Source organism: Propithecus coquereli, unplaced genomic scaffold, assembly GCF_000956105.1.
Source record: "Propithecus coquereli isolate 6110/MARCELLA unplaced genomic scaffold, Pcoq_1.0 Scaffold94, whole genome shotgun sequence".
NCBI classification, from domain to species: Eukaryota; Metazoa; Chordata; class Mammalia; order Primates; family Indriidae; genus Propithecus; species Propithecus coquereli.
The window spans coordinates 636,408-649,849 of NW_012155729.1; the positions used below are offsets into that span (position 1 = coordinate 636,408).

The window sequence follows — 13,442 nt, forward strand, 5'->3', positions numbered from 1 at the left end:
GCCGGGACGTGCCTACAGCTGCTGGCCGCGTGGACCCGCTCGCCTGTGCGAGCCTGTGGTGGGGAGCGGGCCGCTCCTGGCGTCCTCGCGCTGTGGGGACCGACGTGGCTCAGGCAGACGGCCTGTGTTGTGCCCAGAGAGCGGGGTGGAGGGCCCGGGCCCCAGGCGTGGTCAGAGCATCCCACGGGGAGTCTGGCTGGGTCGTCCCTGCCCGAGGGGAGGAACCCAGGTGCAGGGATGCGCAGTTTGCCAAGGGTTTGACTCGGGGGTCCCAGGGCAGTCCCTCCCGTGCCTTCGGATGACCTGGTGGTATCGTCTGAGACCCTCAGTCCGTGCTCTCTGTCCAGTTGCCTTATTGGGAGTTGACCGGAAGTGCCGGTTCTAACTGTCAAGGATGCTTCTACAACAGGTGTTTTCTCGGTCTCCGCTGGGTGTGGCGCGCAGGCAGCACTGGTGTCTGTAACACCCGCTGCATGTGTGGTGTGTTTTTGCTGGAGATAACGGTTGTTTTTAGAGAGAGATGATTATGAGAAACGTGACTGGTTATGAAGGAGTTCTTACTTTCGGTGTGGACTCACAAATACAGCGTCTCAGTTTCTGTGTCTTGATGGAATCAGGTGTGGCCTTGGCAGACGGGGACGTGTGACCCGCGGGCCCCCCACCCCGCCCTGCGAGGCTCAGGCCAACGCTCGTGTCGCGCCGGAGAGCGTGACGAAGACAGACCGCGGGCAAGCACCACCCCACCCCGCATCCTGTTTTCCCTCTCGAATTAGCATGAACTGGCCTCCTTTACTGACGTGTGGATCCAAGAATGTGTTGGAAAAGTTCTTTCTTCGGTAAATTTCCTTGCTGTGAGTGGCAGAGGAGGGGACGCTTTAACCCCTCTCAGCCCTCTGACTGGCGGACTTGCTGGGGGTGGAGGCTGGGTTTGCTGCGGGGCTCACGCCCTAGGCCGGCCCAGCCTGCTGCCCGGGTGTCCCCGCGGGCCTGGGCTTGGGGCTCGGCCAGCAGATGGGGCTATAGACGCCTTTACGGAAGGCAAAACACTTCCTCTGAGTGCGCTGGCAGTGAGCCTCTAGAAGAAGTACCTCCTGTTCAGAGAAACGGGAAATGAGACATTGTATAAAAATGTTTCAGCCAAGGAATCTCCGTGGTCAGTAACTGTTGCCTTTCCTCTCTGGCAGATGAAACCTATAGAACGGGTCATTTTTGCAAACGTGTGCAGGGGTGCGTCTGCACCAACTTGCGCCTTTATTAGCCCAGCTGAGGTTTAGTTCCCATTAAGGGGAGAGGCGTGGCCAGTGCCCTCACGGGTCCAGCCAGTTTTTGGAACAGGTGGTGGTAGAGCAGGGTGTGGGTGTTCTGCCCTGCACCCCAGCCCAGGTGAGGTGGGCCGGCAGCCTGGGGGGGCGTCTGCAGCTCTTTCACCTCCTGTCACGCTCACCGCTGCCGACTCCCTGCGTTCCCCTGAGCTGCCGCGCGGTTCCGCCCTGAGCAGCCGGCAGAGTGACAGCTCCTCTAGCGGCCATGCTTGGGGGCACGGACAGCCACATAAGTGGTTTCTCCAGCAATCCCCCAGGACCCAAAACGTAAAGACTTTAACTATTTTGAGTGTGCGCATCTTCTGTGAAGAGAGGGGAGCAGCGATGCTTTCAGGAGTCTGTGCTTGTGCTGCTTCTGCTGCAGCGGCCCCCAGAGGCTGTGCGTTTGGAGTTTTGACACTGTCTTGTGTTTATTTGGCTTCTCTGCAAGTGAGTTGTTGCCTTTTGCCGTATTTGTGTTGGTGTCTAACAGTGTTTCTCTCTCAGGCCCCAATTTCACTTATGTGTTGCTTCTCACATTTAAAAACTGACAGAGCAATAACGGGTAACCCTGAGTAGAACCCTAGCGGCTGTTTCTGTGGCGTGAGAACATGAGCGCGTGGACGTTAGGAAATTTCTTCTGTATTCTTAAAAGCCGTGTTGCAGAACAAGTCAAGAGCATCCGTTTGTAAAGCACGTGTGTGCAGGCCTGTGAGTGCAGATGGTTGCAGGGAATGTTCTGGTCCTCAAGAACAGTGAGGCCAGTACGCGAAATAGCAACTCACAAGAACATGGAGCTGAGTGCGGTGCTCAGCACAGAGATCACAGAGCTGAGTGCTGTTTGGTCCAGAGAACATAGAACTGAGTGCTGCGTGCTTAGTACAGAGATCACAGAGCTGAGTGCTGTGTGCTTAGTACAGAGATTGCAGAGCTGAGTGCTGTGTACTTAGTACAGAGATCACAGAGCTGAGTGCTGTGCACTTAGTACAGAGATCACAGAGCTGAGTGCTGTGTACTTAGTGCAGAGATCACAGAGCTAAGTGCTTATACTTAGTGCAGAGATCAGAGCTGAGTGCTGTGTGCTTAGTACAGAGATTGCAGAGCTGAGTGCTATTACTTGGTCTAGGCACCACATTCAGTGTTTCTATAATGGTTGTTTCCTTTTATATAATAGTCTAGAAGAAATTCTTTTGTTCTGCTTAGTTAAAAGCTTAGGAGCGTTCTCACTGTTAATGGTCTTGACTTAGAACTTCGTTTTTTAGGTATTCAGAATAGTAAGTGTAAACAGTTGAATAAAGGCAGCTTAATTTGGTTAATAATAAAGAAGATTTTTCAAAATGTTGTTTGTCTGATTTGAAAAAGAAGGAGCCGTGTCTTGTGGGGCGTGATGGGCCTGCTAGTTTTTCAAGGAACAGCTGCCGTGGGAGGCTCTAAAAACCGAAGGTGCTGTATCTGCTCCACAGTGCGTCTCTCCCAAGGAGGAGCCGTCTGAAGACATATCACATCGTGTGACTGTGAAGTCTCTCGAGGGACGAACGTGTTACGGTTGTGAGTTGTCACTTGAAAAGAACGAATCGGCGTTAATGTCCCCAGCGAGTGGGAGGTGCCCCCGGGGTCAGCTGCCGCCTGAGCCCTCGGGCTGCTGAGTGGGCTGCGCCGTGGGTGGCCTCGTGGCTTTCCAGTGGCCTGGTGAGTGACGAGGGGCCAGGTGACAGGAGGGAGCAGCCAGGGAAGGACGGTGGAGGGAGGAGCGAGCGCGGCGCATCCCTGGTCTGAGGACGGAGGGGCTCCGAGCAGACCCCGGCAGCGTGGTCTCTGTTGCTGTCGGGGTGTGGCAGCGTCCCTGGCAGAAGGTGTCAGGTGGGCATCGTGGAGCCCAGAGCAGGTGTGGGTGCAGGGTTGGCCATTCCCACGATGCAGAGTGGCCCGAGGGCACTGAGGGTGTGTGTGGACATGGCTGTGACAGCCGTCCTCTGTGGAGTGAGCCGACCTTGGAACCCCACCTGCCCGCGGGCCGGCCGTGGAGACTTTTGCCGAGAAGACGGGGAGGCCACAGCTGCGGCTCCCTTCCTGCTGGTGCTGCGGCCCGTGGGTCCCGTGTGGGGCAGAGGGCGGCAGAGCGCCGGGACCTTGCAGGCTTTGGAGAGTTGATTGGCTTCGATGAGTCACGCGTGGTAGCAGCTGAGCCTTCGCTTAAAGGAGTGTACGTTGGCCACGGCTTCATAGACTCAGGAATAAGAACGTTCCCTGCTGCAGCCCTCTCTGTGACCGGGATTGCGGGCACGTGGTGGGGGAGGCATGCGTGCCCAGGCAGGGCTGGGTGGCTGTCCTCATTCTCGTTGGCGATCCGGTCTACTGGGCGGTCTGAGGGACACCCGGCCACGTCACCCACGCGTGAGCTCCTCAGGGTTGCAGGGGGCGGGGGTCTTTGTCCCGCGCAGTGGTGCCCCTCAATGTCAGTGCCCACGTGTGTGAGTCCCACAGGTGCTGGGCAAAGGATCGGCGAGCCCTGCCCTCCTTGAGGAAGTGCGGGTGTGGGAGGGCCGGTCGGAGCTCATTCTGAACTTTTAAAAGCAACGTTTGACTTCAAGTCAGCCCGTGTAGCCCACGGGTGCCGTCCTGGTGCCGTCCTGGTGCCAGCGCGTGGCTCCCTGTCCAGACTCCTTCGGTGACAGCAGGACGGTGTGCAGCCGGTGACCCAGCAGCCCGTCCTGTGTTGGTGGGAGGCTGTTGGCGTCACTCACGCTCATCCTGTCGGCCGCCCCCGTGGCTGGCAGCGCTTGTGCCCCTGGGCGCTGAGCTGGGCCCGTGCGCGGCAGGCTGGGGAGTCTGGGAGGCGTCTCGGCTCAGCCCCCCCTTCTACACGTGCGGAAGAGGCGCCTTTCCCAGCCTGGCACGTCCCCGCAGCCGGCCCGGCGCTCCCTGCCCCATGCCGCGTCGCCGGGTGGTTTGATAAAGCAAGGGGGTCTTTCTTCTGCGTCGTAGTGTTTGGTTAATTTACTAATGCGTCTGAGAGCAAAAATCTTGTATTTTTTGATGTATTTTGACTTTAATTTTGCTGGCTGTTCTGATGAATAGGGCATGTCTGTACCATGTCACCTGTGACGTGGTGAGTCTGCGGCAGGCAGAGTCCCAGATCCAGAAAAGAAGGGAGCAAGGTCATTCCTCACCCAATTTGTGTATTTATTTTTTGTTCTATTTTTTTACCTGTTGGCCATTGGCACATTTTTTTTTTTAATTTCAGAATATTACGGGGTACAAATGTTTTGGTTCCATATTTGCTTGTGCACAGTTTGAGTGAGAGTTGTACGTGAGCCCTTCACCCAGGTAGTGTGCCTCGCACCTGCCAGTCCTCACCTGAGTCAAATGTAATGCGCATTCCTCCCAGATTTCTTTGAAATCACTGATGCCATCACAAATATTCCAAGCTTATTTACAGTTGACTATCACATTGTTTAATAAGAATGAAGTAGAATGATCAGATTTCATAAAAAGCAAGAGTCTCTACTTTCAATAGTACAAGAATGAAGTGACTGTACAAACCTTACTAATTTTAACTTTGCTGTAATGATTTTATATCAGGCTGTGTTGAACTGAATGTCTTCTTCGAACGGTCTGTGGAAGGTTCTTACTAACTCAGCTAGTAAAACCCGAGCGAGCGTAGCCCAGTGGCCGCACACCTTGCTCTGACGCCCTCGAGTCACGTTAGGGCCCCTGGGGACCCGCGACAGAGTGGCTCTTAGCAGCCTGTTTGTGGCTCCGGCGCGGTGACAGCCAGCGGCACCCCGCCTATGCCCTGAAATGGCAGTGCTCCACCGAAGTCCCCGAGTCGGTCGCTGTCTTCACCGACGGGAGGGAGGCGTGACCCCCTTCTCGGCGTGCCATCGGTGCTCAGCAGAGCCTTCCTGAAGGGACAGCCACGCGGCGCAGGAGTGAGCGTGAAAGCGTCTCCGCGGCCCCGACGGAGGCTGCGACGCAGAGTGACGGAGCGAGGGTGCGGAGGCAGGACCGCAGGCGAGGAGAGTTCGCTGCTGTTTTCCAGGGAACGGCTGAATTTTAAATCCTAAAAAGAGTCACGTGTGGTTCAAGCCTGACTGTTCCTTGGATTGTTTCTCGTCTTAGGGCCACTTCTCCTGGGATGCTCAGAAATGTCTCATTTGGACATGGCGTTCTGTTTCTCAGCCCGTCTGGATTCTGAAAACGCAGGCTAGTGTGGGCTCTGTGGTTCCGAACAGCAGGCGCAGGGAGCCCGTTTGTCTGCTGCGTCCTCATCTGGCGGAAGTCCGGTTCCAAAGGGAGGACTGGGACAGCGGTCGGGAGGAACGTGGCGCTCTGGTGACCCTGCACGAAACGCGCAGTTGCACGCGTCTGTCCTTGTGCTGTGCGCAGCTGGTCCCGGTGGCTGTGCCAGCTCTGGGCCAATCGTGCCTGAGACACAGCCTTTCGGCCGGGGTCTGCCGGACGACGCAGGTGCCGTGAAGTTCTCGAATGTGCAGGTCACAGCCACACCCTCGTGGACGCCCCTCGCAGATGGACTGCGTGCCTGGAGCAGACACGCCCAGGCTCGGCGAACACAGCGCTCTGTTCTTAGATAGAACAGTGTCGTTTTCTAGGAAGCCATGTTTTAAAAGCAGGAAGTGGAAACTGCTGCCAGCGTTTGGCGCGGGGCCAGGAGGCATCAGCGTTTTCCGCCCCGTGTGTTTCTCTCCTTGGCCGTGAAATTCGGCAGACTGCTACGCGGAGCGGCTTTGTCTCTGTGCGACTGGGCAGGCAGCTGCTGTTCCTAATGAGGAGTGCGCGGCGGCGTCCCCGTTGATGGAGACCACAGAGGGAGTGGAGGGTGCGGCGCGGGCGGCGGTGTGCGGCGAGGAGGCGCGCCGTCAGCTGGAAGTGCGTGCTCCGCTGCTCCCCGCGACAAGACAAATGAGCTTGCTGGAGTCTGGCAGCGTCTGAGGCTGTTCCAGGGAGCGGTTGCAGCTCAGCAGCCTCCCCGAGCGACCCTGGTCCAGGGTGCCTCTGAAACCGCCGCCTCCTTGCCAGTGGCTTCCTTTCGGTGGCCCGCAATCCCTGTCAAGACTGATTTATTAAAGACCTAACGTTTTCTAGCATTTCATTAACACAGGGTCAGGTGGTCTTTTGTTGAGGCTTTTTCCATGAATGTGGCAGAGTGTTAACTGACGTTGCACTTGCCAGAACCTGCCGCAGACTTCGGTCCCCAGAGAAGTCAGCGGGAGACGGCGCCTCCCGCTTCGCAAGGCCCCGCCGGCCGCTGCAGCTCCTTAAGCCTGGCGTGGCCTTCGCATCTGAGAAACAGCAGCACCCACATTACGGGCAAACCTGACGTTCTTTTTTTACATACAGACAAGAGCTCTAACTTCTCTGCATTTGTCAACATTCACTACTTTCTGTTTTTTGGCCTTGATTTGATGGTAGCCATCCTCGTGGATGTGCAGTGGCTTTGATATGCATGTCCCTTGTGACCGTCGACGTGGGGCGACTCCGTGTGCTTGTCGGCCATTGGAGCGTCTGCTTCGGGGAGATGTCTGCTGACGCCCTCTGCCCACCTTTGAACTGTTGAGTTGTCGGAGTTTTTCTCTGACTCCTGTGTTCTTTTTAAATTGGGAGTTGCTGTTGGGAGGGGGTTTTTAATTCTCTGCTGTCAGACCCATGTACGCAGACATTCTAATCCACATCTTCTGGTAGCTTCTCTTCGTGTACTGCCTGGAGACGGTTGAGCAGAGTAGTTGCTGAGAGAGGGCAGGGTCCTTGCTCCACGGCGTGGAGGAGCTTCACGGGGGGTGTGGTTTCAGGAAGACACTGTGAGCTGCCCATTGGCCTCCTCCTGGTCCCCTGGTCCCTGGGAGCAGGATCGTGTGGGGTACAGAGACGGAGGGTGCCGTTCACCCCGGTCTGGGCTGTGCGGGGTGCAGAGGGGGAGGGTGCGGGGTGTTCAGGGGGAGGGCATGGGTGCCGAGCGGTGCTGTGGTGTCTGACTCTGTCCTCTTTGCCCCCAGCACCGTGACCTCTGCCGTGTTCACCGTGGGAGACAACGTGGTTTCCGGCAGTGACGACCGCACGGTGAAGGTCTGGGACCTGAAGAACATGAGGTCCCCCATCGCGACCATCCGCACGGACTCCGCCATCAATAGGTGTGGTGGCGCTGCCCCTGCACACGAGGCTCGGCCAGACGTGGAAGGGGGATTGCGGTTTCACGTCCGACTCCCAGAGACCCAGTGCTCGGGTGGTGGGGCCCTGGGGACGTGGCGTAGGCTCCTGGGGAATATACTTTATTCAGCCCTAATGCAGCGTCAGTGTGACACAGATGCTCAGCCCTATTCAGTATAAAATGAGGTTAGCGTAGTCAGATCTGTAAGAACGGGAGTGAGCCGCTCATGGCCAGATGTCACGAGGCTCCTGTTTCCTTCCTGGGAGGACTGACCTTGTGCTTGGGTGGGTGTGCATCTGGCTGGTAGCGCGCGTGTGTCTGTGTGGGGCAGATGTCTGGGGTCTGTGTGTGTCTCGTAATAGTCACACGTAAGTAACTCGGTCTCTAATGCCATACGCGGATAATAGCCGGGGTTGATGTAGATTGCCTTGAAATGTGAATACCGTGTCGTTATCTGTGAAGCCAGAAACTCACACTGTCACCGTTTCACACACAAGCCTCCTCTTTGCAGGATCAACGTATGTGTTGGCCAGAAGATCATAGCCCTGCCCCACGACAACCGGCAGGTGAGATTGTTCGACATGTCGGGAGTGCGACTGGCACGGCTTCCGCGGAGCAGCCGGCAGGTAACGGGCTCTGGGTGCACGTTCGCAGAGCGCAGTGGTGTCTTGGAATTTCAGCTTAGGTCGTCACTGTCTGAGAGAAATAGGCTGCAAGCCACAGAAGTAATCTTAAATTTTCTAATAACCACATTAAAAAGGAAATGAGAAATTAATTTTATCAATGTATTTTATTTAACCAAATATACCCAAAATAATGTAATTTCAACATGTAATCAATATAAAATATTAGAGATATTTTACATTCTTATTTTCCTACTAAGTCTCTGGATGCTAAGTTTCCACTGGAAGTGCCTGATCTGCATTTGGAGTTTGTAAAGTTTAAGGTTGAGAAAGTAGAGGAACACACTCAAGTTCGTCCCTGAGTCTCCGTCTTTGAGTTCAGAATTAAGCAACATCCACGTTCGGTGAGCTCTTTGGCACCTGCGCTAATGGCTGCTGTGTCGAGAAGCGCAGTCTTAGATACTCGCGCTGAATCTGCATAGACAGGGAGTGTGCCACGCGGCGCGTGTGGCTATGGTCAGCTGGGCGCCGCCTCGGCGTGGTGGGATCCCCGTGAGCTCTGTCCGCGGTGAGGGCGTCGACTGGCCAAACCGAGAGCTGTGGCTTCCCGGTTTCCTGCTGGGAAGCTCTTCGTTTTCACCAGCTTTCCGCAGGCGACATGTGGTCTTCGTCCCCAGCCCGGTCGTTAGGTCCCCGATCTCCGAGTTGAGTGTATCTTGAGATAGGTGCTGTCCAGAGGCTTGGGTTTCCTGCCAGTTAGTGGATGTGGTTCACTCCCCTTCCTTGGTTGTTCACACAGAAGTGATAGAAGGTAGCCTTGGTGACCCTTGGTTACGTGGTCTCTCCCACAGTTCTCTTGTTTCTGTGGCCTGTTGTTCTCTCTCCAGATGTATGAGTAGTGCTGTTTACATGTGAATGTTTTGCAGGAAAATTCTGTGTTATTTTTTGAGAGTTTCTTTTACTTAAAAAATCTGTCAGCTTTACTTAGCACTGTTCTTGTGCTTATGATACAGCAACGTGTCAGAGCTGTTGCATTAATTTAGAAATTAGGAAGGCGTAGCTGGCACACGTGCCGAGTACCAGGCACTATCCTGCGTGCTGCGTCCACATGCGTGTACACGAATGTTCACATTATGAGACTCGTCAAATATTTTGCAGTAATTTTTCCAGCGTTCTGATATTGACTGGAATTCCCGAAGATGGCAGGAGTCTACCTGAAAGGCCATTTGTCTACCCGTGTTTTATTTGACACCAAATGTATTTTTCTAGCTCCTTCATTAATTACTTGAACTGGTTATTTGTTACGGTGGGATTTGAGGTCTTTGAGTGAATTTCATTTAATTCATCCCCAGACATCTTGTAGCCTCATTTTTCATTTAAAATTTTCAAATTGGTCATTTATTTATTTTTTCACTCTGACTGGACTCTGGTTCATCTTCTTACAAAAGAAGCCGTGAGGCGCTGTGGTTTCGGTCCACTGGCCCCCTCCCCGTGTCTGGCCACGCAGCAGCGCCGAGAGCGGTTGCCACGCTCGCTCGGTGTTTCGGGTCTCACGGACTAGCCCTGTTGGTGGGAGTGAGGGTGCGCAGCTGGTGGGGCAGGCGTGAGACGTGCCTCGCAATCCTGCGCACCACTTTGTTTTAATTCAGTCGTGTCGAGGGATGTAGTTGCTAACTTGGCCGAGGTCTCGTCGGTCTTGTATTTCAGGAGTGAGGCGCTGACTTTGGTCTGTGTGACTGTTAACAGGGCCACCGAAGGATGGTGTGCTGCTCAGCGTGGAGCGAAGACCACCCCATCTGCAACCTGTTCACCTGCGGGTTTGACCGGCAAGCCATCGGCTGGAACATCAACATCCCCGCGTTGTTACAGGAAAAATAAGGCCACGGCGTCCCCTGGTGTGGTGGTTTGCCGTGGACCTTTGACCGGTGCAGACTTCCTGCACGTTAGTCAGCCATTCTGTGCGAGTCTGACCCTGGGGAGGGTGCTTCGTCCCTGTGTTTCCACAGCGTGCCCGGCTTGCATGCCATGTAAGAGAAACGTGTGCCCATGTGTTTTAGTTCTGTCTTGTGTGTGTGTTGGCATCCTCTGGTCAGCGCAGGTGAAGCTCACCCTCCACGCAGCCCGTGAAGTGCTTGCGCGTTGCCGACTTCTGACAGGCGAACGGTGGGGCATTACGCTCGTGGAATTAAATGTGAACCTGTGTATTGTTTTGAGGCACAAGCGTCTGTTGCGTTTTCTGGAATAATCATGCACGTCTACCTTGTACCGGGGAGGCCGCGGAGCTGCGTTCGCGCTGCCTGGCGACAGGAGTGAGCCAAGACGTCGCGTTTACCTCGGAAGTTTTAGCGTGTGCTGTCGATTCAACTTCAACTCTCATTTCTGTTACAGTTCTGTAAAAATAATCTGGGTTTTAAAAGGTAAAAAGTGGCACAAAGTGTTCAGTTCACAACATTTGGAGTTTCTTTTGAAAAGAAAGGGTTTCTGCTTTTTTTAATAGAAAACCATTTCAATCTGCTGAGGTCTCACACTAGAAAATTTAAAAATAGGATTCTCATCACTGATTTCAGATATTGAGCAAAATTTAAAGCACTTTAGTTTATAGCTGTGGTTATAAACAGTTTTTAGAAGTTTCAAACGACTTATCCATCGAATGTGACTTGACTTTGATAAGAACGCCCTCCCCCCCGAAAACAGAGGTTTTACCCTCTGCGTCCCTGGTCCGCGTGTTCCGAGTGGGCCCCCTGCCTCGTGGCGCTCCAGAGCCAACCACACTACCTCAGAGGGGACGCCCGGGCGGCCGTGGGTCTCAGTGCCTGGCGAGCGCACTCCAATTTGTAGCTGGAATCCTGAATTCGATTCGGAAGGCAAGAAGGACAGTCACACTGGATGTGTCCTGAGGGGACAGGTCTTCAGTTAGGCTCCTAGGGTGACAACCAGGCAGCTGGCAGGTGACACGACGCGTCTGGCTCCAGTAGCTGGGATACCGCCCAGTGCCGACCCTGCCGCCACGTGAGCGGGCCCGTCGCTCTTGCCTTCTTAGAAGTCTCTGTTGCTCTGCTATTCGTGTGTTCGTGTTCCTTGAGTGACAGTTTTGGTAAGGAGACATCTCAGTTTCTGCCCCTCATGTCCTCGCTCCTTTCCATATGCCCACCCGGAGGCTGATCCCGGGGAGAGGCAGGAAGGCACCACCTACGCCCGTCCCCGTCCTTCGTGTTTCCCGTTTTGTGGTGACACCAGGGGTGCCCAGCTGGTAACTGGCATTAGCCACGCGGCGCAGCGTTGCAGGGCGCAGGACGCTCAGGCCGTCCTTGGGGGAGCTCACCCCGAGTGAGAAGCTCCTCGCTGCTCGAGTCCTGCGGGAGCCGATCTCAGAACCTGAGACCCGCGTGTCGGGAAGATTCCGAAATGACCGGCACACCCGGAGGGGAGGGCGGGCCCAGGAACACCCGACAGTGACGCGACACGGATCCGACAGTGCTGACCAAGGGACAGACCACACACGCTTTAGAGTCACTTCATTTTTAAAGCTCAGAGATTTGCTGTATGTCTGAACTTTGGTGTTCTCACCTGATCCCACTGTTTCTGAGAACTGAGGTCAGGCTGGTCCCTCTGGCTCTCCCGAGTGCGTCCTGCTCGCGGAGCGTCGTGTGCTGTCCGCGGGTCGCCGTGGCCCGGGCTTTCCTGGAGCCAGAGCCGTGCCCAGCCGCACACGCCACCTGCCGGATGCCTGGTGTCTGACTCTGAAAGTCTGGGTGTGTTAGGACGGTGTTCGGGAACACTGGAAGGGTGTGTGGTTAGTTTAGCCAAGTCGGACTTTAGAACCAGATCTCCACCAGATTAAAAAGTTTTGAAGCTTTTAAAAATATATATTCACAATGGCCATCGAGTTCCAGGCAGACGAGTGACCTTCGCTGCCGGAAACTGCTCACCTTCCCACGAGCTGGAGGGACCAGGCCCGACCCCGGAGCGGAGTCTCCTCACTCGCTCCCTCCGGGGCGCGGCCCCTGCCGTGAGCGAGCGGAGCTCTAGGAGCAGGCGCACCTTACGCCGACCGCGTGTCGTCTCCGCACGCGGTCCCCTCCCATGCTGTGGCCGTGGGCGACCTTCAGGAGTCACGGGGAAGACGGGGGCGGTGCATGTGTGTGCACATGTGTGTGCGTGTGGCCAGAATGACGTCAAGTCAGCCACGTGTGATCTCGTTTGAAGTTGTGTCTGGAAGTGGAATAGTGTTGTCCCGTGCGCTGACTGGTCCAGAATTTCATTTACTGAGGGAAGGAGATACGTGGTTACTGGAAATGTGTGTCGACGCGGAATTCCGTGAGGGTGTGTCGTTGGGCAGAGCAACGCTTTCTCTCGACCACCTCTTCTCATCAGTGTTGGGAGAGTCAAAAACGCTGTACATACTTTGGAATCTGAAGAATCCTATGTCAACCATTTGTTACTTAAATCTGTGAAAACCAAGTTTCTTTGGAGGAAAATATGCATTTATACGTGTTGTTTGGAATCCGTTGTTTTTATTGTATTGATGTTACTGTTTTAAGTGTTCATTGTCTTCGTTGCAATATGAAATTCATGAAAACATCCATGTTCCGTAATTACTATTATAAAAGTTTTACGTTATTGGGAGTCTCTTGTTTGTATTATTTTATTATTTTTACTTTTCTTCGTTGTGCTTTGGAGAAACATCGTTAGTGGCTATATAAACATCACACAGTGACCTGGAAGTCGGACACATATGATAGTGCCCATTTGAGAAATTTTAATTTTAGATTTAGGAATCGGTCGTTTGTGCTTCCTGTCCACCAACATCAAACGACGCACGGTTGGCTGCCTCATCCTCCACCCCCAGAATTTCTGAAAGGCTTGACCGTCTGACAGAGTACAAGCTGCGGGCACCGTCCCTCATGGTATCACAAAATGCTCGTACTGTTCTTACTGCGGTAAGCGTGTTTGAAAATAAAAAAAAAATTACAGTTGTAGAAAGCAGGCGCCGTTTTCTGCGGGAGACGCACACAGACGGCAGTGACTGGACCTGGTTCTGTTCTGATCCGCGTGCGCGAGCATCTTGGTGGTTGCAGGAACCTCGGGGTAGTGGAGTCCTGTGGGTGTCGCTGTCTCCACTGATTGCTTGACCTTCTTACCTTACTCCTCAGATAGTGTGTGATCATTGTCTAAATTTCATGACATCTTCCATTAATTTAAAAGTTCACTTTATGTCAGCATAAAGAATCAAGAGGAAAAGACTTGCATTGCTAAGACTTCATCAGAATGCCGAATCTGCCTCTGTTACTATCCGTAGGGTTTCCCCTAATTAGAATTTTATAGATATATTCCAAAATTGGGAACACCTCA

The 13,442-nt window shown here is 54.1% G+C and overlaps 1 protein-coding gene across 1 annotated transcript in view; it reads left to right on the forward strand.

The window, feature by feature from the left end:
* The window catches only part of WDR37 (WD repeat domain 37), a 42,792-nt gene extending 32,284 nt beyond the window's left edge, over window positions 1-10,508 (forward strand). Inside the window, exons 11-13 of the mRNA XM_012664895.1 lie at window positions 7,316-7,450; window positions 7,979-8,093; window positions 9,837-10,508. Coding sequence (XP_012520349.1) covers window positions 7,316-7,450; window positions 7,979-8,093; window positions 9,837-9,968 — 382 coding nt within the window. The 3' untranslated portion in view covers window positions 9,969-10,508. The remainder of the gene's footprint in view (window positions 1-7,315; window positions 7,451-7,978; window positions 8,094-9,836) is intronic.
* The last annotated feature ends 2,934 nt before the right edge of the window (window positions 10,509-13,442 follow it).